Below are 24920 nucleotides of genomic sequence, written 5' to 3'. Positions count from 1 at the left end.
TCTGACCTCAGTGACCCCTACTAGCTCATCTAGTCTGTGTGCATTAGATTGCTATGCTTCTTCCTTCTCAAGGGGAGCTGGGTCTAATGTGTGCAGACTGGGTTGTATCTCTAGGTCAGGAAGATCCCCTGGAGAAGGTAAAGGCAACTCACTCAGTATTCTTGCCTGGGAAATCCCACGGGCAAAGGAGCCATGATGGGCCACAGCCCATGGGGTTGCAAAGACTTGGACATGACTTAGTGGCTGAGTCCAAGCACACCCCACAAGCATGTGTGACCCACGGGAACTCCCCCCCTAGGTGACGACAGCCCCCACACAGCCCTGGGCTGGGGAGGAGAGAACCAGGCAGGCGGATGCTAATCGCATGGATTCCCTTTATTGAACTGTACTAGTTACTGCAGTCAGATTAAGTCACATTTAAAAGCAGACCATCCAGTTGCACTGAAACCGATTATATTCATTACATAGTTTTAATCACTGTCCGGTGAACTGGCAAATCCAATCAAAGCATTAGTCTTTAATTAAAAAATTAAAAGGAAATATTCAGACAATAGCCAAGCAATCACATCACGATGCACAATTACCTAGAATTGCAATTAAAAAGTAGTTAACCGAAGGGGGGGAAAGAAAAACAAGAAAGAAAAATAAGAAGCGAAGAAAAAAAAAAATCACACTAATCCTTTTTTTAAAAAAAACTATCAATATAATACATGAAGGAACAAAGGACAATCGCTTCCAAAAGCGGGTTTCTCTAACTCTAGAAATGTAGTCTGCGGCGGAAACTCTAAAAGCACACTAGCTGTAGCAGGACAATAAAAAATACTGAGCATGGAATACTTTTAATCTCTGCCATTAATATTCATTTCCAGCTGCTTATAATAGCAGCGCCTCATGGCCAAATCATTAGAGTTTTACATCTGGGTTGCAAATGACACTTTGATTGGATGTAATGTTCAAATGGCCCTCCCCACGGCGTCTCCGGCAAGCCTTCTGCGGAGAGGAGTCCTGTCGAGCGGTCCCTCACTGTGCATGCTGGCTCATCGTGTGGTTCTGCAAAGGCGAAGAAAGGAGACACGCATGAAGGCAGAAGAATGGAGAGCATGCCCGACCCCTCCCACTCGGTGCATTTAAGCCGAGAGCCACAGAAAAGCATCTCGATTATGACAAAACAAAATGCAAGAACGAAAAAGTGCTCTGGCGACGCAGCTGCCAAGACGCCACGTTGATTCGGGGCTTGGGGATGGGTTCCTGTTGCTGCCAACCAGGGCTCCCTGTGAATTTTTGTTTTTAGCCCATTCAGGTCTTACCACGGGGTCTGGCTATCCGGAGGGAGAGGGGAAAGGCTGGGGAGGCAGCGGGAATTGAAAACATCGCTGTTCACCTCTCCGTCTCCCTTTTGCTCTAATGATCAGGAGGAAATTATATCCGATCGCCTGCAGGCTTCCCCCAGATTCCCTCCACGGTCCTTCCGGGGAAATGCTCGGAGCCTGGTGGAGGGATACGGCACGTGTGCCATGCAGCTCTGCAGCCAAGAAACGTCCTAGCGGCGTAGACAGTGGGCGGCAGCAGTGCCTAAGGTGGAGGCAGGGGGTAGATCTACCCCCGCAGGGGCTGGAGAGGGAGCCTGCCTGTGCCTTCATGTGACGGTGCTCTGGCCAGAAGGACCTTGTGTACAGTCAGTCCTAATCCGCCTGGGAATAGAGGGCCTGGGTGGAACCCTCTGGCTAAACGCTTCCGTCTCTCCATAGCCCAAGTCAGCTCTTCCCTCATGCCAGCCAGAGCAGAAAGGCAGTATATGTCTGTTTTCCCAGAAGCCAGTGGCCTGGGGCTGGAGTTGGCGTTTGGCCTCTGAGAACCTATCTTTTTGTTTCTTTTTCAATGGTCTGTATTCCAAATCCAGACCAATCTCATCAAAGCCTCAGGTGGTATTCAATCTCATGACACCTAGAGAAAGGAAGCGGAATCCACCCAGGCCACAGCAGCCCCGCGGTGGGGAACAGCACAGGACCCCCGTTACAGGTTACAGAAGCAACTCCCCAAAGATGGACTGCTTCGGCAGACCTGGGCGCCCCTCCAGCGCAGCGACTGCTCCAGGCTTGGGAGCCGATCCTGCAGTTCTGCCGATGACCACCAGGGGTCAGGCGCGGCTCTGCATCTCTCTCTTGGGCTCCAGGACTGGGCTGCCAGGGCGACCACAGGATGCCCGCAGCTTCGCGGGGAGGCCTGGGGCCACCGCCGCTCCCCAGCCCAGGGCCCCTGCGGCAGCTCCTGCCCACGGCGGGCATGGCTGGTGTCTCCTTGGTGATGTCGCCAACCCCTCCGGCAAGCGCACGGCCCGGGAGAGGCAGCACCCTGGCCGGGAGAGGCAGAGCCCCGACCACACACGGCAGATGCTTGCTGACTCCAGCAGCTCGGAGCTACAAACCCTGCTGTCCTCCTTCCCTGCGCTCCGGGGCACAGGCCACATGGCTGGAGTCTGACCAGCACAGGTGCTCTGTGTGGTTGCAGGCACACCTCTTTCAGTCCCTACCTCAGGTTTACAAGGTAGGACACGGTTAAAAGGATACTGAAGCTCAGAAAGGCTAAACTACACCCAGCCAGGAAGCAGGAGGGGGTGGCAACTGGAATCCAAGAGAGCCAGGGGCTTGGGCGAGAAGGCAGGGTTCCCATAGCACCTTACCTCCCCACAGGCACCCAGTCTGTAAGTCATCCAAACTCCTCTCCAGACACGAGCACCAACTCTGCCATCCTGGCCTGGCACCTCGGCGGGGGTGTCAGGGACCCAGAGGCACAAGGCAGGTTGTCTGAGGCCACAGATGGGATGCGGCGGTTTCCATGGGAACGCCCACCCTCCAACCGAGGCACCCCTCACTGCACTTGTGTGGGGACAGCCAGCCGGTCCTGCGGGGAGCGGAGCCCACCCTACATCAAACCATCCTCCCAGCTCCGGGCCTTTGCTCACCCAGTTCCCACCTCCTCTCTCCTCCCAACCGTGCTCCTCTTGAAGTCCTCTGCTTCCCCTCCTAGCAGCCACTCAAGGCACCTCCAGCCCACCTCCCACATGGTGCAAGTGCGTCCTGAGTGCCAGGCTGGCTGCCTCTGCTGAGCGGCAGACAGAGGGGGGGATAACCTCCTCTCTCAGTGCCACCGAGCTTGGCCCAGGGCTGCTCACTGTGCTGATTGGACCCCTGGGCCCACCACGTCCAGCAGCGGTGTCACAGGTGCAGCTTCCAGGAATGAACGACGTGGTGATCTCACTCTCCCACCCTGCCAACAGCCAGTCAGTTAAGAGTGCCCAGTTGCCCAGGCTCCCTGGGTGTGGTCAGGTCCTTCTTGATTTGCAGTGGGTTGGCAGAGAGGAGGGGCATTAGGAAGGTAAATATGTATAGCTCTGACTTTGTTCTCAAATTTTGGTGCTGAGGGTCTGGTACCAGGTAGACACTGATTAAATATTTTTGCATCAGTGGAAGGATAAATAAGTGAGTGTGTATACAGGGAGGATGTATGAAAGGGGAGAGGACAGTCCGAGGAGGGGATACAGCATAGATGAAGGTGTGGAGCCTGGAATAAGCCCGACCAGTGCAGGCACCAGTGAGGTGATCCTGGCACAAAGGTCACAGGGGGGACTGCTGGGAGCCCTGAATGCCCTTGAATGTGGACTGTTTCATATGAGCAGCAGAAAACCAGATGATATCTGATCTTCGCAGAATCCTCAGGGCTACCCAGCAGCAACATGGGAAAAGGTGGTGTTCGGGCCTTTCTGGGTAATGAAGCGGCCTCTTGCCAAGATGCCAAGAGCAGGGTCAGTGTGGCCCACGTGGTCCACAGCGGTCAGCCAGGTACAGAAATCCTGGAGGTGGGAACCTACACCTAGGACCGCTGATGAGAATAGTTCAGGAACAAATGCCACTTCTCAGGTGAAAACAACAGCAGCCTTCTCTCTTAAGGAGCAGTCGGTTAGACTCAAGGAAGAACTTCCTCAAAGAGGGTCCTGAGACAGTGGGGTGAAACTTCCTTTCCTGAAGTTCTCCAGGAACAAAAATCCCAGGATGTCACAGCAGATGGAAATATTGAAACTCGATGCCAGGAGGGGACCAGGCACCAGAATTCATTCAGCATTGAGCTGTGAAGCGCCTGCTGGAGCCCACAATCCTGACTGCGGAAGCGGGGATGTGCCAAGAGACACCCAGACTTGGGTGCAGTATGATAGCTCTGATGGAGCCGGATCAAGGCTGCCCAGGAAGTCTGGGGGTGGGGTGCCGAGAAGCCCACAGGCCAGGACAAGACGGCACCAGCTCCTCCTCAGGAAGGGCGGAGGGGTGGCGGGGACCGTCCCCAGGACTCACCAACCACTAACGCACCTGTGCGCTGAGCAGCTCCGCCGACGGCACAGTTCAATAATCCTAAAAAGCCGGGCTGCTTTCCCCCACGGCTTGGAGCTGCGGTCGGTTCCAGGGATGGTGGAGCTTCATCAAGTCTTCTTAAAGAGTTCCTTGCACCCGGCATGGTTCTCACAAGGGCATTTTGACTTAATGTCTATTTCTCTGTTTATGCCTGTGCTATATTTAGCCCCTTCCGAGAAGCAAGAAAATCGTTTTTTAAAGATGCTACCGACCCCGCAGAAGAACACTTTCCTGGCCTCATAAAGGCCGGGGAGAGGGCGGGGGTGGCAGCCGGCAAGGACGGGGAAGGTGCCTAGAGAGACGGGGGGGTCTGGCATCCACACGGGCCTCGGTGCCTGCCAGGGAGACGCAGGTGTGGGCCGAGGAGCAGGTGAGAAAAATAAAACGGGAGAACGGGAGGGGGTGGGTGGCCCTGGTTCGCGGCGGAGATCCATCCTCTCGGCAGAGCCCGTGCGGATCTGGTGGCGGAGGTTTCTGGAAAGGCCGGTGCCGGGTGCTTCGGCCTGGTGCACGGAGCCGTCAGCTCCCAGGCATAAAAGTGAGTGAGGGGCGAAAGGTGGGGCCCCCCTGGGGTCCTGGTGAACCCGGTGTCTGTGGAAGTCATCCCCAGAGGACTGCGGCTGCGGAGGGTCCCTCTGTCACACCCTCAGACATTCATTTACATAGTTATTCATTCATTCAACAAACCTTTTTACTAAATACCCTGCTAGGTGAGAGCCACCTTGTTTGTCGCTAGGAATTCGGCAGTAAAATAACCCAGATCCAGGGCCCAAGTCAGGGTATGCGCTGGGTAGTGAGGGAGCATCAGAATCATGGAGTCTGTGGCTGGACCATCCTTCCCAAAGCGCAGACACACACTGACACATGCCAGGTGGCACATGTGGCGGGGGTCCTGTTCTGGCTTCATTGTCCCAGGAGGCATCCCTGGCTCAACACACCTCCAGGCTCCACAACAGGCATGCGTACGAACCATGTGCACACACAGACATACACACATGCACACACACACTGGTGTGTCCCTCCCTGGTCGGGATCTCTTCTCCAGGTCGTGGTTCTGTTTTCTGTCCCTTGCTCTGGGACCCTGCTTGGTGTCCCTTTGATGCCCACCCACCGCAGAGTCAAGTAGAAAAGACTGGCGATGCTGAAACATGCTGGGTGCCTGGTGGCATGGAAAACACTGCCAGCGAGGCAGTGAGAGACTGCTCTGCACCCCCTGAGATGCACAGGCGTGGGCTGGAGAGGATTTCTCTGCACCGCTGGTCATTACTGGCTGCCCCTCCTGTGCTCCAGCCACGCTGATGACAAAGCATCTCTTAGTCCTGGCACCTCGCCTGGTCCTTTGCCTCATTCATGCTAGCCCCTGCTCGGGACGTTCGCAAGGCAGGCGGCGAGCTCTTATGGACGGAGATGGGCTGGCTCCTGGGTTTGAATCCTGGTTCTGCCACTTGCTAGCCATGTGACCGTGAGATCTCTGGGGGACTTGGGGTGGAGGGAGCAGAAATAACAGAGCTCAGGTCCCTAAGATGCCCTGAGGCCTCAGGAGATAGTGTGGCTGAGAGGGAGTGCTCCATGCATCCCCACAAACGATGTTCATGATACTCTGGGAGCGTCATGAGCTCTGGGAGCAAGGGGCTATTTGCTCCCTGCTGGCACCCCCATGGTACCAGGAGGGCTGGCGAGATCTCAGGACCGCTCCAGAGAAGGCAGCACCTTGGACGGGCCTATCCCTGCAGTAGCAGGGTCTGATAAAGGCCCTCCCCTCACGGCCCCCTCCCCGCAGGCCCCTGGATACAACCTCTGCACCCACAAGTCACCGCTCTCCCTCCCCCCAGGGAACAGAGTGGGGTGTCTGGTGAGGTGGGGAACCTCACGGAGACTTCGTAAGGGAGGGAGGAGGCGTGTCCTCTTCCGCTCACTCACTCATCCCTTGCAGCAGTCGTTGACAGAGGCCCCGGACACAGAGTTGGAGGAGCCCAGCCTCTCCCTTGAGAAGCTCACAGCCCCAATGTGGCGGGGACTGGACTCAGAGACCCCCACTCCCAAAGGGCACAGAAGAAGGACCAGTCGCAGGCCTTGGCCTCACATCCCCGTGGCAGATTTAACGGTGCAGGGACACAGCCCCGCGCCCTGAGAACATCCCACTCGCCCCACGCACTCAGCCCCTCCTGCAGAACACAACTGGCCTCACCCTGACCACGTCACCTGCCTCTGGTTGGGAAAGAGGCTGCGGTCCATCCCCTTTCTCCCCACCGCCAGGCCAGTCCCCCGTGGCTTCAGACCCAGTAGCTCTCACGAGGCTAGCTTTACAAAGAGCAGACTCCAGGAGCAGGGATCAAGTCCAAGAACCTGCCTTAGCCACGGGAAGATTCGTTTCCAGAAAAAAGGTAGATCCTTCGGAATAATGCTGCAGCCCTGTTCAGGCCAAGGGAGGTTCTGGTATTGGTTCATTTAGCAAACACGGAGCCTGGCCGTGTGCAGTGGACAGAGACAGGAGAGAGAGAGTGAGGCGCATCCTGGCCTTCTACCAGCTCATGGCTGAAGGATGGAGAGCTGATTTCTGACTGGGAGGAGCTTAATGAGAAAGCTGGCCTCCTAGCCGCCCTTTTGAGGATTGCTTAGGTTAGGATTTGCGTTAGAGTGTGTATATGTGTGTGTGTGTATGTGTGTGCGTGTGTGCTCACTTTCCAGGGAGATGGGACCACCCAGACAAAGGCTTGATGGTGTGAAGGGTCCTGACAACAATCACAGCTAACACTGATCTCGAGCTCACTGTGTCATTCTTTTTATTTTTTTCTCACTGTGTCATTCTTAACCCTTCATTTACATTAACTCATGCAAGCCTCACAGCAACCCCGGGGACTAAGTACTCTCATTATCCCTATTTCACAGATGAGAAAACTGAGGCACAGCGTGGAGGTCCCACAGCTGGTAGTGGCGGTGCAGGGGCCGCACCCGTGCAGTCTGTATGCAGAGCCCACTGTTCAGCAGAGCCCTTGTCTGCCTGTGAAATGTGAAAAGTGCAGCATATGTTGGGGGAACAATGAATAATTCAGCTTGGCAGAAGCACAGGGCATGTGCCATGGAGACAAGCCTGGAAAGGAAGGCGGGGGCCTTATTGATGAGGTTCCTTGATGCCAGACGAGGCAGCTTGCCCTTAAATCTGGGCCATGGGGAGCCATCGAAGGTATTTGAGCTGTGGAGTTACACGAGAGTCACGAGAGGCAAGGAACAGGGAGCTGCACACACCTCCAGCCAGAGGGTCCTCCAGCAGGACCTTCACGCTCTCATCTCCCTTGGCCCTTCCCGCACCCCTCCCCGCCCCGGTACCCGCACCGTATCTTCCCCTTCGGGGAGGGCTCGGCGTAGGCAGCCCGCCTCCCTCTCCGCTGCGCATCACCTGGGCAGCCCCACTCTGCTAGTGAGCACTTATTTTTAGAAGCGTTTGACAATCGTCCAAGGGTCTAAGACGAACAGATGGCCTGTCTTAAAGGCTCGTATGTTCGCTAGTTTGCACTTCTGACAAACGGTAAGCGCACTCGAGAGCACGCCGTAAACAACACTGAATGAATACTCCGAACACAATTTAGCTAATGCACGTCATGAAAATTAGGAGTGAGTGATGGCCGAGGCTCCCTCTAAATGCCTGCCCGGTGACGCAGTCACTCTCCTGGGGCCCCGGCTCTGACGTGTCTGAACCCCACTTCCCCCACTCCCGGCCCACTCAGCAGGCCAACGGCTGCCCATCTGCACAGAGGGCATGGAGAGGTTCGCTGGTGTGGAAGGGACACCGTTCAACATCAGGAGGGTCTGGAGGGAAGCTGAAGACCCGCCAGTCTAAGACAAAGCCCGAGATGTCCTACAAGGCCCAGGCGGCCCCTCCGCGCGTGGGGACGTGTGTGGGGCTTCCCTGGCCCTGCCTCCCAGACAGCCAGACGGGCTGTCGTCTGCCACTCCGGAACAGCGGGAAGTGAGCGTCACACCCGCTTAGCTGGGGAAGTCTGTCTCTCGTGTGACTGCCTCAATTCATCCAGATCTCCTGGCGTGGAGGGAGATTCCAGCTTCCGGGGAACAGTGGGGTTAGCTTTGCAGGGGGGTCTGCCACTTTCTGGCAGAACCCTGAACAGGAGCAGTTTGGGGGACCTCAAGTCACCGGGGAGCATGTGAAGAAGAGCCCCTGACCTTTGCTGCTGCTCGTGTCCCCAAAGTAGCTGACTGTCTACTTTCCTTCATCCTCCCCACTGCTCTAAGAACCTCAGGTGGGCAAGTGAGTACCCCCTCTAAATCTCTCTCTCCAGTACCCAGGACCCAAGAGCCCAAAGCAGGGAGCATGACCAACAGCCAGTCCCAGGAGCGGGAAAAATATCTCCCTTCGAGTGAAAATGTGGGAGAAAATGTTGTTGTGAAAAAGAAGAAAAAAAAAAAGCCCAATGAACTCCCAAGGGGTCAGATTCTATACGGCTGTGCTTTGGAAATAAAACCCACCGGAGAATAGATTATTAGGAGGGAACTGAAGCCTTCTATTAGGAACTCAGCCCGTAAACAGGCTCCCATTCAGAGTCACCCAACAAAACAAGGGAGCTAATAATACCTGCCCAGAGGGCCCGCAGGCTCCGGGGAGCTGCACTTCAGCATGCAAATGGGCCCAGCTGGTCTGTTTGTGAGCACAGAATCGCAGGCAAGCCACTCGACTTTTACCAAGCAGCTGTGCAAGGGAAAACGAGGGTTTATGGCCATGTCACGGGCAGAGGAAGGTGAAATCTCTCCAGGGCTGCTTACCGATCCGCCTCTCCTCGGCGACAAGCCTGACCCCCTGAGTCCGGAGTTAATGTGGCCGCCACTCTTGCTGTTTCTCAAAAGGGAGGAGGGGTCCCTCGGGGACCGGGTACCCAGCACACTCTGGGACTAAGGGCCGAGAATCGAGGGTTTCGGCCATCATGCGCCAGGTGGCCACGATTTCCCTGTGTGTGGACTTGGGTCCCTCCCGAGGGGGACACTACGTTGGCCTGACACTGGTCACCGGGAAGTCCACGCTAAACACAGCCAAGCGCCTGCTTGGAGCGAGCTCCTGGGGTTCATCTCAAATACAAATGAGGCATGGCCCCCTGCCCCCAAAGAGTCTGAGTCAGGTCTCTGAAAGGATTGTGCCCCGCTGGAGCAGGGCAGGAATCAGGTCACACAGGCCACCAGGGTGTGAGGAGAGACGCCGAAGGCAGCGGTGCTGACACCCCGTTAAAAATGGCACGGGGGGATTTCCCTGGCGGTCCAGGGGTCAAGAATCCGCCTTGCCGTGCCGGAGTTGAGGGTTCGATCTCTGGTCGGGCAAGTAAGATCCCACATGTCTTGGGGCAACTATGCCCGCGCCTTGCAACTACTGAGCCCATGCACCAAAACTAGAGAGATTGCCTGACACGAGGAGCCCACGTGCAGCAACGAAGACCCAGTGCAGCCAAATACAGAAAAGAAAATATTAAAAAAAAAAATGGTGTTTGAAGAGTGGGCTCCCGAGACCACCAGAGGGAAGGGTGCTATCCTCCTCCCTGAGAACACGTCCGCTGGTCTTAGTGATGGTCAAAGAAGACTGCACACCACACACACACACAGGGAACACCCTATTAGTGGGCCCCAAACTCACAGTTAGAGCTCCCCTGGTGGCTCAGATGATAAAGAATCTGCCTGTAATGCAGGAGACCTGGGTTCAGTCCCTGGGTCAGGAAGATCCCCTGGAGAAGGGAATGGCAATCCACTCCAGTATTCTTGCCTGGAGAATCCCATGGACAGAGGAGCCTGGTGGGCTACAGTTTGTGGGGTCGCAAAGAGTCGGACACGACTGAGCGACTAACACTGCTACTGCTAAACTCACAGTAAAGCTTAATAAACTGCAACACGGAGGCTGATGCTGGGGAGACACAGCTGTGTGGGTAGGGCTCCCCGACCATATACAGCCATGCCCGGACTGGACCGTGGCCTGCTGCTCAGGGTGCTGTGAGGTCCACCAGCAGGCTGGCCAGGTACACAGAAGTAAGGCGTGGTGAGCACTGTGGCCTCCCAAGAACCCGAGCCTCACAGGAAAGGGGCAGCCCTCGTGGGCTCCAGGCAGTGGCAGCCCTGTGGGAATGCAGGCCCAGTGCGGCCAGCACGCCTGGTTCTGTAGGAAAAACTGAAACATGGGAGATTTTAAAAAATATATATGCAAAACATCTCAATGTATAAAGCATGATCAGCCAATGAAAACATGTCTGCAGGTCACATCTGGGCCCCGGGGCTGCCAGCTTGAGGCCGCTGGTATTCTGAGAGGCCCTCAAGACACCTGAGGTGTCTCCCAGTACACTGAGTGGCTGATGCCCAGGGCAGTGGGGGTGGCGGGGGCGGGAGGGGCAGGCAGTGTCATTAGGTGGCATGCGGCCCATCATTAGGATGGAGGACAGAAGAGGTAGCTCTGCTGAGGCCAGCATGGTACCCCGGGTCCTGGGTACTGCTGCTGCAAGGGCCGTTTCCAGGGGCGCAGACTGAGGGTTTCCAGGGGTGCCAGGTGGGAGCAAGTCTGGGAAACCCACCTTCCCTAGGGTCACACTTTGAAGTGCTAAAATGTCCATCTTTCCAGGCAGCCCCTCCCTCAAGCACTCTGAGAGGACAGCACCAGTTTGCCATAACCACCCATTCAAGAGTCTTGAAGATAATCCCCCTCATACCTCCCTTTCTTCTAAAGAACTTGAGACTCATCCCAGCCATCACCCACCATGCCTAAAGGCGGGAGAAGGAGAGGGCCGTGCATCATGAGGGGACTGCCCTTGGGGGCACTTATGAACTCAGCATGGTATGATGGGGCTCCTCTGCCCACCCCCAAACAAGCACTCTCACGGACGCCCTGCAGTCACACATCCAGGGACAGGGGAAGTGGGAGATCTCTGCAAGATCCCCTACTGGGTTCCAAACACACACACAGGTACCGCCAAATGAAATGCACACAGATACACACGTGCATGCATGCTAAGTCGCTTCAGTCCTGTCTGAAGAGTCCAGACTCTTTGCGACCCTATGGACTATAGCCCGCCAGGCTCCTCTGTCCATGGGATTCTCCAGGCAAGAATACTGGAGTGGGTTTCCATGTCCTCCTCCAGGGGAATCTTCCTGACCCAGGGATCAAGCCCACATCTCCTGCATCTCCTACACTGCAGGCAGAGTCTTTACCACTGTGCCATCAGGGAAGCCCACACATACACACACACTCGTGGACAGACACACACACACACACACAGTCTCACAGATACACCACAGTCACACACACATTCATGGACACCACCCAATCCCAGTGCGCTGGCGTGAACACACGCACACACACACAGTCTCACAGATACACCACAGTCACACACATATTCATGGACACCACCCAATCCCAGTGCGCTGGCGTGCACACACACACACACACACACATATTACACTGACAGCGTGCTGAAAATGGTTCAGGGTCAGTTATCGTTATTTTGGCTTTTTGTCTCCTCACATAGGTGGCTCAGATGGTAAAGAATCTGCCTGCAATGCAGGAGACTCAGCTTCAATCCCTGGGCTGGGAAGATCCTCTGGAGAAAGGAATAGCAACCCACTCCAGTATTCTTGCCTAGAGAATTCCATGAACAGAGGAGTGTGGTGGGCTGCAGCCCATGGGGTCACAGAGTTGGACATGACTGATGCGAACTAACAAAGTGCAGCTAACCCGCCCTGACTCCCACCACGGCGGGGACACACCTGCCAGCCCCCACTTGCCAACGGCCTGGTTCCCACTGTGGCTCCCTCTTCACGGCAGTGGGATGCTGAGAGAACAGAGAGCCGTGAGAGGCACGTCCCAAATTCTCTCTTCCAGGGAGCAGGGAGGTGAGATCTCTGCTTAATTCCCAGTGGGTTCCAACCACACCCAAAAGAAATCCAGGCCCTGGACCCCAGGTCTGACAGTCCTACAAGGTCCGGCGCCTGCTGGCCCTAAAGCCTCAACTGCCTTCTCCCAGCTCCCCAGGCAGGCTAAGCTCTTTCCCCGCTCAGCTCTCCTGGCAGCCACTCCATGGCCCCGAGGCTCCCTCCCATCTCCCTAGGCGCCTCTGCCCCTGATTTCTGTGCCCCAGGAAAGCCCTTCCTGCCCACGTGATGAGGGACCCCTGTTTTGGTTCAGCTCCGCACCTGCACAGGTATCCCTCTAGCACTCTCCTCAACATGCCATGACCAGGCTGCTTCCCTGGCCCACCCTAGGCTGTGGGCTGCAGGCAGGGACCCTGTCTCTCCCCTCTCTGCTGGGCGGTGTCATCTCCAAGCCTGTGTTTGCTAAAAATGCAGTAAGAAGAGTCAGTGAGAGATGGTAGTGAGGAGAAGCCTCCACTGACAGGGTCAGGGAGAGGAGAAGAAGCAAGGCTGCTCCTCTTCCCCGTGTCCCCAGCCCCGCCCAGGGCATGTTGTACTTTTCCCTTAGAAGTTGAGGGATCCTTTGAAGACACTGCGCTAAGTGCAACGAGGTGGTCACAGAAGGACAAAGACGGTATGACTCACTTCTATGAGGTTCCGAGAGACAGGAAGGAGGATGGTGGTTTCCAGGGGCTGCAGAAGGAGGGAGGGGAGTCATTCACTCACGGGGACAAGGTTTCCATTTGCGGAGATGGGAAAGATCTGTGGATGGTGGTGATAGTTCACAACCACATGAAGGCACTTAGAGCCACTGAACTGTCTACTTAGAAACGGTTAAGGACTTTCCTGGTAGTCCAGTGGTAAAGAATCCGCCTGCCGAAGGAGGGGACACAGGTTCAATCCCTGGTCAGGGAAGATGCACGTGCCACGGAGCCACTAAGCCCATGCGCTAACTAGTGAAGCCTGTGCTTTAGAGCCCATGCTCCAGAACAAGAGAAGCCACCGCCATCAGAAGCCCATGGACCACAGCAAAGAGCAGTCCCCGTTCACCCTGCACAGCTGAAAAAAAAAAGTGGTTAAAATGATAAATTTTATGTAAGTGTATTTTATGTTGTGTGTTAGTCGCTCAGTTGTGTCCAACTCTTTGCAACCCCATGGACTGTGGCCCGCCAGGCTCCTCTGTCCATGGGATTCTCCAGGCAAGAATACTGGAGTGGGTTGCCATTTCCTTCTCCAAGGGATCTTCCCAACCCAGGGACTGAACCTGTGTCCCCTGCATTGGCAGGCAGGTTCTTTACCACTAGCGCCACCTGGGAAGCCCCAAGTGTATTTTACCACAGTCTTTTTAGAAAATGAGTGGGATCTTACTTTGTAAATAGGCAGATTGGGAGGGTAAGATTTTGCATTCTATAGCCAAGGTGCCAGGGCCGATCCTGAGCTGTAACCCTCACCTATTTGGTTCTAGGGTTGGAGGCTGGAATGTGCATGGACCGCAGCAGTGGGATGCAGGCTAGAGGCCTCAGCTGGCCAGGCGGGGGCTGCAGCATCTAGGGGACACGTCACTGGCCAGCATGGCTGCAAGACCAAGACCTTCTCCATCCCCGTGGTGCATAGGGTTCCTCTGCAGCGCCCAAGCCTATGGCTAGCATCAGTGGCCTGTCTCCCAGGGCCAGATAGCAGGACAGAGAACCTCGTGAGACCTGCAGACCTTCACGCCCTGAGCCACACTGCGGACAGGTGTCCAAAGGACTGGGGCGCTGACAGTTTTCAAACCCTGCTGGATGGACGTGTTCCTCTGCTCCTTCAGTGAGGGAGACAGGGAGCCGAGCATGAGGTACACCTATGGCATGCTTTGCCATGTCAGGGGAAAAACAGTGGAAGAGAATTTTTCCTTGTAATTTTGTTCTGGAATCTTCCCAGACCTTTACAGCTTTAAAATTTGATGAGCAAACTCAGCTTCTTAGATAGTCATCATATTTCACAAGCCCCAAAACCAGGACAAATAGCCAACAGTTGGGACAAAATACTTGAAATCAGGACTGTTCTGGAAAATCTAGGTCACACGGTCACTAATTATACAGAACATATATGTTCAGGTCCCTTAACTAACCCAGTGTTTTCAGGTCTTATAAATGGTATTGTAAAACTTTGATCATATCCATTTCTTCTTTCTTCCAAATTTTGGCTAACAGGAAAACTTTCCTGCATCCTCAGAATTTCTAGAAGATTAAACCCTGCAGAGGGAGAGCTATCCTGGCAGATGATTCTGACAGTGGTCCTCCTCAGAAAGCATGACTTATCATCCCCCAAAAATCGTTTCCAGAGCCACATGGCCCAGCCCCTCGCCGACAGACCCCCATGCTGCAGGGCCAGAAGTTCTGAAGATGGACCTAATTTGCTGTGATGAATTGTGTGCATGCACCAGCGATCAAAACTGCAGCTGAGACCGATTATATTTAATGATCTCGAAGGTTCTTATGAAAACACTTGGGGGTATATCCTCGTCCATTTGGAGAGGATGTCCAGCCTGGCACATAGCAGAGGGCTAACGGTGACCTTTACTGACCTAGAAAGGCAGGGCTCCTTGGGATCTGGGTCTGCTGACGAGGCTGATGAACACTGTGGCCCAGCTTGCAGGGCCTTGTCTGCCCTTGTACACAACTCAGCTTCCAACTGAACTGTGGGCATACTGTCACTGCCCACAGACAATTGGGTCTGCTGTTGATCTTGTAGGTCAGCCTTTTGCCTTCCCTCCCACCACCAGAACTTGCTGGTTTCCATGAGGCAAACCAAGGACCATCTAGATCCCCAATCTGTCCTGTTCCTCTCAACTCATCAGAGGAGTGTGTGTGTGTGTGTGTATGTGCGTATGTGTGGGAACATGCCCAGCTCTAGGGTGAGAGGAGGGATGGAGAGCAGTTAAGCATGGAATTAAGAGTATATGAGAAAGGTGTCATGAAAACTCTGTAGTTCCTAGTACTTAGCACTCACTACTGATGGCTGGCTGGCTGGATGTGTAGCTAGATGGAAGGCGAAATGGATGGTGCATGAGTGGCTGAACGATAAATGAATGGATATATGGATGGATGAGTGGATAGATGGACAAATGTGCAGATGAGTGGATGGGTGGCAGATGAGCGAGTGGGAGGAGAAAGAGGAGTGCAGAAATAAGTAAGTGGGGAGGAGGTGGAAGGATTGGTGGAAATACAGTGGGCTTTGGAGGTCAAACTCTGCTTTAGCCACCTAATATAAGGATGTGACCCAAGGCAAGTCACTTGACTTAAGTACCTATTTACTCATCTGAAAAGTGGGACAAATAGCATCTACATCATAGCCTTGTTATGAGTTTCAAATTAGGTAATATATAGAAAAGTGCTGAAAATACGTGAAATGGTACACAGATGTTTACTATTATCACAGTTATTACTAATCACAAGAGTTTGCCACCACTGTCAACATCAAAGCATGGATGAACCCGTGCTTTTGAGCTGGCAGCTCCAGAAAGGATGGGGAAACTGAGCTGAGCCACAGGGGTGCAGCTACTGACCTGTGTGTCCACGTCTGGTTTTAGTAGGGGGCTGAGCTGCGGAGCAGGGAGCCCCACTTGCCTCCCTGTTCAAACACCCAAAGGCAGATGAGTGGGATACATCCCCTCTCCCACCCCAGGCCCCACTTCTCCCAGCCTTATTGCCCTTTCCCAGCCTCAGTTTTAGGGTCTGCAAAATGGTGAGAGTAAAGTATGCTTCTAATGGTTCCCAGCTGCTGAGGCGCCCATGAGATATTTGCAAACTGTGAAGTGCTGTACCAGGGCCCCAAACTCAGAGCCCCAGTGGGTAATGAACCGGGTGAGGCTGACCACGTGGGGGACGGTATTGAACCAGAGCTCACATTCCCATGTCTAAAGAGGGCAGCTGATTGCCACCACGCAGGACTGTGGTCCAGGGGCTGTCAGTTCTCATTTGGAGAAAAATCAAGAAATCTAGCCATTTAGTGTGGCGGTAAAGAGACAGAATCTGGGGCCGGTGGCCTCGGTCCAGCACTGACGAGCTCTGTGGCCTCAGAGTTAGTTAACTTCTCTGCGCCTCATCTCAGTTAGCTTAATAATAGAGGCATTGTGAGGATTGAATGTCTCAATGTATAGAAGTGCTAAGAACACTGCCTGGCACATAATAAGGACTATATTAATGTTAGCCACTATAATTATAGGAAATCTGCATTTTGAAACATAAACAACACTTTCAGTTCAGTTCAGCTCAGTCACTCAGTCGAATCCCCATGGACTCTTTGTGACCCCATGGACCGCAACACATCAGGCTTCCCTGTCCATCACCAGCTCCTTTACTCAAACTCATGTCCATTGAGTCAGTGCTGTCATCCAACCATCTCATCCTCTATCTTCCCCTTCTCCTCCTGCCTTCAGTCTTTCCCAGCATCAGGGTCTTTTCCAGTGAATCAGTGCTTCACATCAGGTGGCCAAAGGATTGGAGTTTCAGCTTCAGCATCAGTCCTTCCAATGAATATTCCAACTCTCACATCCATACATGACTACGGGAAAAACTGTAGCTTTGATTAGATGGGCCTTTGTTGGCAAAGTAATGTCTCTGCTTTTTAATATGCTGTCTAGGCTGGTCATAGCTTTTCTTCCAAGGAGCAAGTGTCTTAATTTCACAGCTGCAGTCACCATCTGCAGTGATTTTGGAACCCCCAAAAATAAAGTCTGTCACTGTTTCCATTGTTTCCCCATCTATTTGCCATGAAGTGATGGGACCAGATGCCATGATCATCATTTTCTGAATGTTGAGCTTTAAGCCAACTTTTCACTCTCATCTTTCACTTTCATCAAGAGGCTCTTTAGTTCTTCTTCGCTTTCTGCCATAAGGGTGGTGTCATCTGCATATCTGAGTGTGTTAATATTTCTCCCGGAAATCTTGATTCCAGCTTGTGCTTCATCCAGCCTGGCATTTTGTGTGATGTACTCTGCATATAAGTCAAATAGGCAGGGTGACAGTATACAGCCTTGACATATTCCTTTCCCGATTTGGAACCAGTCTGTTGTTCCATGTTCAGTTCTAACTGTTGCTTCTTGACCTGCATACAGATTTCTCAGGAAGCAGGTAACATGGTCTGGTATTCCCATCTCTTGAAGAATTTTCCACAGTTTGTTGTGATCCACACAGTCAAAGGCTTTGGTGTAGTCAATAAATCAGAAGTAGATCTTTTTCTGGAACTCTCTTGCTTTTTCGATGATCCAACAGATGTTGGCAATTTGATCTCTGGTTCCTCTGTCTTTTCTAAATCCAGTTTGCACATCTAGAAATTCATGGTTTATTTACTGTTGAAGCCTGACTTGGAGAATTTTGAGCATTACTTTGCTAGCGTGTGAGATGAGTGCAATTGTGTGGGAGTGTGAACATCCTTTGGCATTGCCTTTCTTTGGGATTGGAATGAAAACTGACCTTTTCCAGTCCTATGGCCACTGCTGAGCTTTCCAAATTTGCTGGCATATTGAGTGCAGCACTTGAATAGCATCATCTTTTAGGATTTGAAATAGCTCAAGTGGAATTCCATCACCTCCACTAGTTTTCTTTGTGGTGATGCTTCCTAAGACCCACTTGACTTCGCATTCCAGGATATCTGGCTTTAGGTGAGTGATCACACCGTCTGGTTATCTGGGTCATGAAGATCTTTTTTGTGTAGTTCTGTGTATTCTTGCCACCACTTCTTAATATCTTCTGCTTCTGTTAGGTCCATACCATTTCTGTGCTTTATTGTGCCCTTTAAAGTCTCCAAAATCCCCAGGGCCATGGGCTGTGAGTTTTCACCCTCCACTCCATAAAAATGTTCAACGTTACCATGATAATGACATTTCCTTCCATGTGAGGGGAGGCTGGATGGGACCGTTCTCCCTCATTCTGATGAGAACGAAGGGGCTGGTAAGCTCCCTTTGGGAACCCCAGCCCCTCTCCCAGATAACTTCAGCATCTTGGTTCCTCCTCACCCTCTGCCATGCTTCCTACCGCGTATTTTATCTATTCTAAAATCCCAGAGAGTATAAGATGCTCCCATATTTGATATATCACAACAAGCAAACAAACAAAAAAGACCAATTACACTATAACACCCAAGTGAGGTATTTCAATGTAAGAGATGTTATAATGAGAAAAGCTGTGCATCTTAAAATATGTCAGTGGAATATGGTAACAATTACCATATATTGAGTGCCTGCTATGTGCCAAATCTGGGCTGCCTGGTCTTCATACATTATCTTCACATGTCTCAATTGTCCCCATTTTACCGGGGCTCAGAAAGGCAAAGTAGGGATTTCCCTGATGGTCCAGTGGTTAGAACTCCACACTTTCACTGCCAAGGGCCTGGGTTCAATCTCTGGTTGGGAAATTAAGATCCTGCAAGCCACGCATCACGATAAAAAACAAAACAAAAAATGAACAAAACAAAAAGGCAAAGCAGCTTGCTAAGTGATGCAGCTGGCTGAGCACAAATGGCTTGGTCCTAAGGCTGCCTCCTCCCAGCTCACTGTCCCCTGCCCACCCCGCTCTGGCCCCTGATGCCGCTGAGCCGAAACACGGGACTGGACCTGCACCAGCTCTAGCCCAGACTCATCACAGCATACAAGAGACTCCCCCTGCACCCCTGGACGAGCCCCAGTCGGTCCGTGCGTGATTTTGCCTAAACTCCAGAAGCAGAGCTAGTGGGGCCACATTCATTATTGACACAGCAAAATTAATTTCTGCTGTCTCCTCCCTCTCCCCCCATGCCCAGCCCCCGCCCCTCGCCTCTCCTGTGAGCGCTGACGCGCGGCTGCTGACTGGCGCTCCTGAAATGCCAACTTGCATTTCTCATCATTAATTTCTTTCTAAATGTCATTAGTAATTGTTCCTGCTCGACCAAAGAGTGCAATCCAGGCTTCCGCCGAGAGCACCCAGTTCTCATCTTTCCGCTGGAGGGGACTGAGCAACGGCCCCCCCGCCACCTCCAGCCACCCAGACCCTGGCATCCTGGCGGGGGGCAGCCAGCCCACTCCCAACAGGTTGAGCGGACAAACCGAGGTATTGAGACAAAGCAGGCCTTATTTTTAACACGTGTGGGGCTTTGCAATGGCAGAGAGCCTGCCCACAGTCATCAGGGCAGCAGTTCAACACTCGGGCACCACAGCCAGACTGACTGGGTTCAAATCCCACTAGTGCCGACTGTGCCTCAGTCTTCCCCTCTGCAAAATGGGGATAGCGGCATTGGCCCCAAAGGATCATCCTGAGGATAAAACAGGATGATCAATGCAAAGGGCTCCCCGCAGGGCCTGGGGTTGTTGCTGTTTCTATTTTTCTCCACTCCTCCCCACCCTGAGGCGCTGCTCTGCCACCTACTAGCTCCGTGACACAGTATGAAGCCTCCCATCGGGGAAGCGGCACAGTGACATCACGGTCCAGGAGAGGCAGCATCGGCCCGCTGTCCGGTGAGTCTCAGAGGGGACGTCACATGCCAAGATCACAGGGGCCTTGAAGAAGCAACTGAGATTCACGCCCCCGGGGCCCCAGGCCCTGTGTCTCAGAAGACGTCGAGCTGCCTCTAAGTCAATGAGGGGGCAGGGCTCTGTACGGTGCCAACCTCTGGGGGCCTTGGACCAACACGGCACCCACTGTTGTTCGCATTATGTTTCTAAGAAACTGAAGGCATTTGGTCCCGGCTGGGAGAGTGCTGGAGAGGGGCTGGGCTTACAACACACACAATGGCCGCCGGCCTCCGCTCCTGGCAGCTCCCCCACGCCCATCTGTCGCCATGGCATGGTGCCCCTCTAAAGTTGGTTGGCCCCCCGCCCTAGGGCATGAATGACAGGCTCCGATGGGCAGACGGGCAGCCTGAGGCCGATTCCAAGTGCCATCTCTGCCTGGAGCCAGGCCTCCGGGCCGCCCCCTGAGCCCAGTCCCCACCTGGGCCTCCACACACTGCATCACTCAAGCAGGCAGGGCCCCAGGGCCACAAGGGCATCTGGGCACAGCCACGCCCGACCCCTCCCAGGCCTGCCGCTCCCTTGCTCTTCTCTGCAGTGACCACGGCAACCGCAGCCCCCCCAGAGCAAGGCATCCACGGGCTGCACTGTGGGATGACCTCCGAGTCACCTTCTGGAACTCTGGTCCTCCTGAGAGGTGAGGCCTGCACCCAGCGCCCAGCACCCAGGGGCCTGCTCTGCCCCAGCCTCAGGGCCCAGAACACAGACACTAGGGCCAGGCTGCCTGTGTTCACAGCCCTGCAACTCTAGCAGCCCCGGTTTACCCCTCGGCGCCACAAAGGTCGTAAGATGCCACACTCGAGGGGACTCCAAGAGGCCTCTAAAGGCTGTACATGTGAAGAGGTGGAGTCAACCCCCCCGGCAACACTCAGGAAATCTGCCTCGCTTTGACTATAGTGGGGTGAGGGGCTCAGACCCGAGTCGGGCGCCAGAAGGACAAGCATGAGTCGCTGCCCACCCCTCAGTCTTCTCCAGACGCAGATCCTAGACCTGCACACACGGCCCGTCAGGAGGCTCAGTCACCGCAAGTGGTGGCAGCGCGACAGAGGACCACGATGAGCAGGCAAGGCCTTGCCCCGCCCAGGACTAAATAAACTAAGAGACACAGACAGACAGGCCTGCAGACGCGGAGAGGAAGGGCCAGGCCCGGCCTCCTGCGATGTCACGTGGGGCCCAGCTGTGGGTTCCGCAGGGCACTGCAGTCCCACTAAGATTGCCCCGCAGATGTGGAATCAGGACTGTCTGTCCTCATCAGTTCCCTATTTCTCTCTGGGCAGCACTTGAGAGACATAGGCCTTTGTGGATCCCTAGAACCTGTACACACCTGGCACATAGTAGGTGCTCAGCAAACCTCGTGGGCTACACCGTGCACATCCAGGCAAGATGGGCTGAAGGAATGAGCCGTGAAGGAGTGACCCGAAGTCCACAGGCCACAACAGTGACAACGGCAGTGGCTGGTGCTCAGCAAACCCAGACTCTGACCAGACCTGAGGCTGAAGGGTTTTCGGGCACTGTCATTACCCGCCCCATTCGCTGAGGCCCAAGGAGGGTCAGTGACTTGCTCAGGGTCACAGGGCCACTCGGTAGTGGGGCTGGGATTTGCAGCCAGGCTGTGTGGGCACCACTGCACCACGTCACCAAGATGAATAGAAATCAGGCTGTGCTGGCCTCTGGTTTCCTGCCCTAGCGGGGAAGGCAGGACACTCAGGGATCATACCCTAAATGTGCTGTAATTACCGACAGGAAGATTTATATTCTAAGTGCTTGGCAAGGGCTTTCCTGCAGGGGAACCGTCCATCCTCACAAAACCCGAGGCAGTGGGTCCCACCCCATTGTACAGACAAGGCCATGGTCCAACCCACTGTACAGCTGAGGCCAGCAAGGGGCAAGCATCTGCAGTCAGAAACAATGGAGGAGGGGCAACCTGGGAAGGACTCCGATGCCTGCAACAGGTGCTCACTGCCTGGGACCACGGCTGGGTGTCATGGGCACCTCCCTCTCGCACCCCTGGCTAAGCCCAGCCAGGCCCTACCCTCTGTGTAGTGGTGGGTGGCACAGATGGGCCGTCTTTTAAAACAGGAAGGAGGAAGATGCTGCTGCTCACGGAAAGCTCAGCCAAAGAGTCAAATGCTAAGTACATGCCTAGAGCACTTTCAGTTTTTAATTATTATTAGTTATAATTATCTGGCTGGATCTGATAGCAGCAGCGCAAAGAGGCAAGGAAACTGGCTCCTTGGTTACCCATCTTATAAGGACCAGGAATTTTAAAAATGGGCTCCTAGAGTCTTCAGTTGCAGTTCTTCTTCTTTGACTCCTTTCCTTGTGTGTGTTCTCTTCTCTTTGTTTCCTACTTTCCAAAAGCTAAAAACAAATATGATGAGACATATGGTGGGTGGATGGATGGATGGATGGCAGGCAGAAAGAGGCTTCACCCTCCCAAAACTCACATTAGAGTGGGAAGTCAGGTGTAGACATGGTTGTTGCAATCTGTATATGCAAAGGGATGAGGGAGTTAAATGCAGGGCTGGAGAAGTCCAAGAAGCGAGAATCAGGGACGGCTGCTCAGAGAAGGGACCACTTGGGCTAGGGCCTGAAGACTGAGGCGAAGGGAAGGACATTCGAGCAGAAGACTCGGCAGGTGCACGCAGATCACAGAAGCTGAGAGAAGCACGGCCAGAAGAGTGAAGCAAGAGGCGGCCTGACTCCTCTCCAGCCTGACTGCCCTCTTCTCCGTTCCTCGGACTCCCCAAATCTGTCCATGCCTCTGAGCCTTTGCACTGGCTGTGCCCTTTCCCGGATATCCCTCCAGCTCTTCCCCCGACTGGTTCCTTCTCAACCTCCGGGACTCAACTGATATGTCAGCCTTCCTTGACCCCCTGGTCTGATTTTCCAGCCCTGTTAGTCCCTCCTCCTTGCCCCAGCACACACACACATTTGACTTTCTGTCCCAAAGCAGTGTTTTACTGTCTTCAAAATTCTGCAATCTGGAACAACCTCGTTCACATATTTACTGACATCATTGGTATCTCTTGCAGAACGTCAACTTCGTGAGCACAGGGACCTGTGTACCCGTTCACAGCCACAGCCCAGGCCCCCATGATGATGACTGTAACCGGTACTCAGTAAATGTCTGTGAAATGGAATGAGGGAAAAGGTCAAAGTCAGTGTTCACAAGGAAGTGTCCCCCTGGGGCTCAGACCACGCCCCTGGCTCACAGACACCTCCCCCTGGCTGGGTACCAGGATTCCACCTGGTAGGGCCCAGCTGGCCCCATCGGACGGGCTCCAGGTTGCTAGTTAGAATACCTAGCTCTGCTTTTAATCAATTGTAATCATTTAGCTGGAAGCGGCATGATTAGGCACACACAAGCAAACAGCGTGAGCTAATCCTTTAAATGCGCCCGCTCAACGCCAGGCTGGCCGCTTTGCCGCTGCGGGCCTGCTTGGGACGTGCTTCCTGCGGCCCCGGGCTTTTGTCGATGACGGAGTCTAGATTCCAGGGCACGGGACAGGCCCAACATTCCCTCTTCCCGGCCCCATCGCAGAGGTCTGGGATGCCAGATGTCCAAGCATCAGAGACCTTTCTCCAGCTCAGCCTCCTGTGACAGCACTGGCCAAGCTGTGTGAGCACGAAGATGCATCGCCAGGAAGCGTGAGAGCTTGTGAGGTTCCTCTCCCCAAACCTGGCCCCCATTCTTCCTCTCTCCCTAAGCCTGGCCTGAGCTGACTGCTCATCGCGAGAAAATTTGCAGGCTCCTGGCCTCAAGCTGCAGCCTTGCAAACACGGCTGCACAGGCCTGGCTCCGCAGAACAGTCCCCAGGGTGCTTCCGCTGGGGCCCACCCACGAGCAGGTTCCTCTGCATCCCCTGTTACCGCTATTTGTGCTACCTGCTTGGCCCAACTACTAAAATAGTTTCTGGGTCCCCTGACACAAGGCTTTTTATAGTTCAGCACCGCAGGCCTCATTTAAATCTATTAGCTCATATAAATGGCAATTCATTTAAACTTTGGAGGATTTCTGTTTGCCTTGGTGGCAAAGATGATTTGGCTTTGTCTGTGGCTCTGCCATGGGCAAGTGACCCTGGGCAAATCATTTAACCTCTCGGAGTCTCAGTTTCCACATCAGTCAATGGGGAAAAGGAGAGCCTGTGTCACAGGACCGCGGTGAAGACAATCCACGCAAAATGCTTAGAACAGGGCCTGACCCACACTAGGTGTCCACCCAGGGGGCGGCTGTTATAACCACTTCCTGGCCAGTTCTGCAGGGAGCCCGTCCACCTGTCAGAGGCCTGCGGTGTATGGCTGGGAATCGGTGACGCCCCTTACAGGCCCCCTTGGCGATAATGAAGACTGGGATGCAGTGAGGCTCTCAGGATGGAGAGAAGGAGGTGCGTCTCTGCCAGCGTCTGTGAGCACAGAGGTGTCCGCGGGCATCAGAGACAGCTGGGCTGGGCGGGCGGAGCGCGCCCCTCCCCTCAGGTCAGCTCACCCCTGGCAAAGGGCCCACAGGGCCCCAGGCCTTCATCTGCTGAGGCCTGAGGCTGGAAACGCAAGGCCAACGGCCTTGACACTTTCGGGGTGTGCAGTTTACAGGGCTGTCTCACATCCCCAACCAAATCTGCACGCCTCCCTCCACTGAGCCCGGGCACGGCAGAGGAAACAGCGTCCAGAGAAAAGGCCTGGGCCAAAGGCGCTCGGAAACATGTAGAAAGAGGGGAGTGATGATCCAGCCTCAGGCCCCCAGTCTGTGCCCTTTCCCCCTCACCTCCCTGCCCTGCACCCAGCAACTCCCACACCCCAATGCCCGTGGCCTTGAGACTTGGCTGGGCACCACAGGAGGAAAGATTTAGTCTCACTTTATTCCAGCTCAGGCCAGAAATCATGAAATCACAGCAAAGACCACACAGAGGGGACCCCACCCAGTCATCCGAACCTCAAATGGCCAATGCTAACTATACTACTAGTATATGATAACAGTAACAGGTAGGTGCGCCAAGGGCTTTACAACACAACCATGAGTTAGTAAGAACTATTAATACCCACTTTACAGATAAAGAAAATGAGGCCCACAGCTGATAAATGATGGAGTTCAGTTCAGTCGCTCA

The 24920-nt window shown here is 54.0% G+C and overlaps 1 protein-coding gene across 2 annotated transcripts in view; it reads right to left on the bottom strand.

Moving 5' to 3' along the window:
* Positions 1–354: 354 nt before the first annotated feature.
* The window catches only part of ZNF423 (zinc finger protein 423), a 343209-nt gene continuing 318643 nt past the window's right edge, over positions 355–24920 (bottom strand). For both annotated transcript variants that reach the window (XM_070451337.1, XM_070451338.1), the window contains one exon: positions 355–1050. In XM_070451337.1, the coding sequence (XP_070307438.1) occupies positions 1021–1050 (30 nt within the window). In that variant the 3' untranslated portion in view covers positions 355–1020. The remainder of the gene's footprint in view (positions 1051–24920) is intronic.

The sequence above is a fragment of the Odocoileus virginianus genome, chromosome 20 (assembly GCF_023699985.2).
Source record: "Odocoileus virginianus isolate 20LAN1187 ecotype Illinois chromosome 20, Ovbor_1.2, whole genome shotgun sequence".
In the NCBI taxonomy this organism is placed as follows: Eukaryota; Metazoa; Chordata; class Mammalia; order Artiodactyla; family Cervidae; genus Odocoileus; species Odocoileus virginianus.
This window is presented reverse-complemented; position numbering and strand designations above follow the sequence as displayed.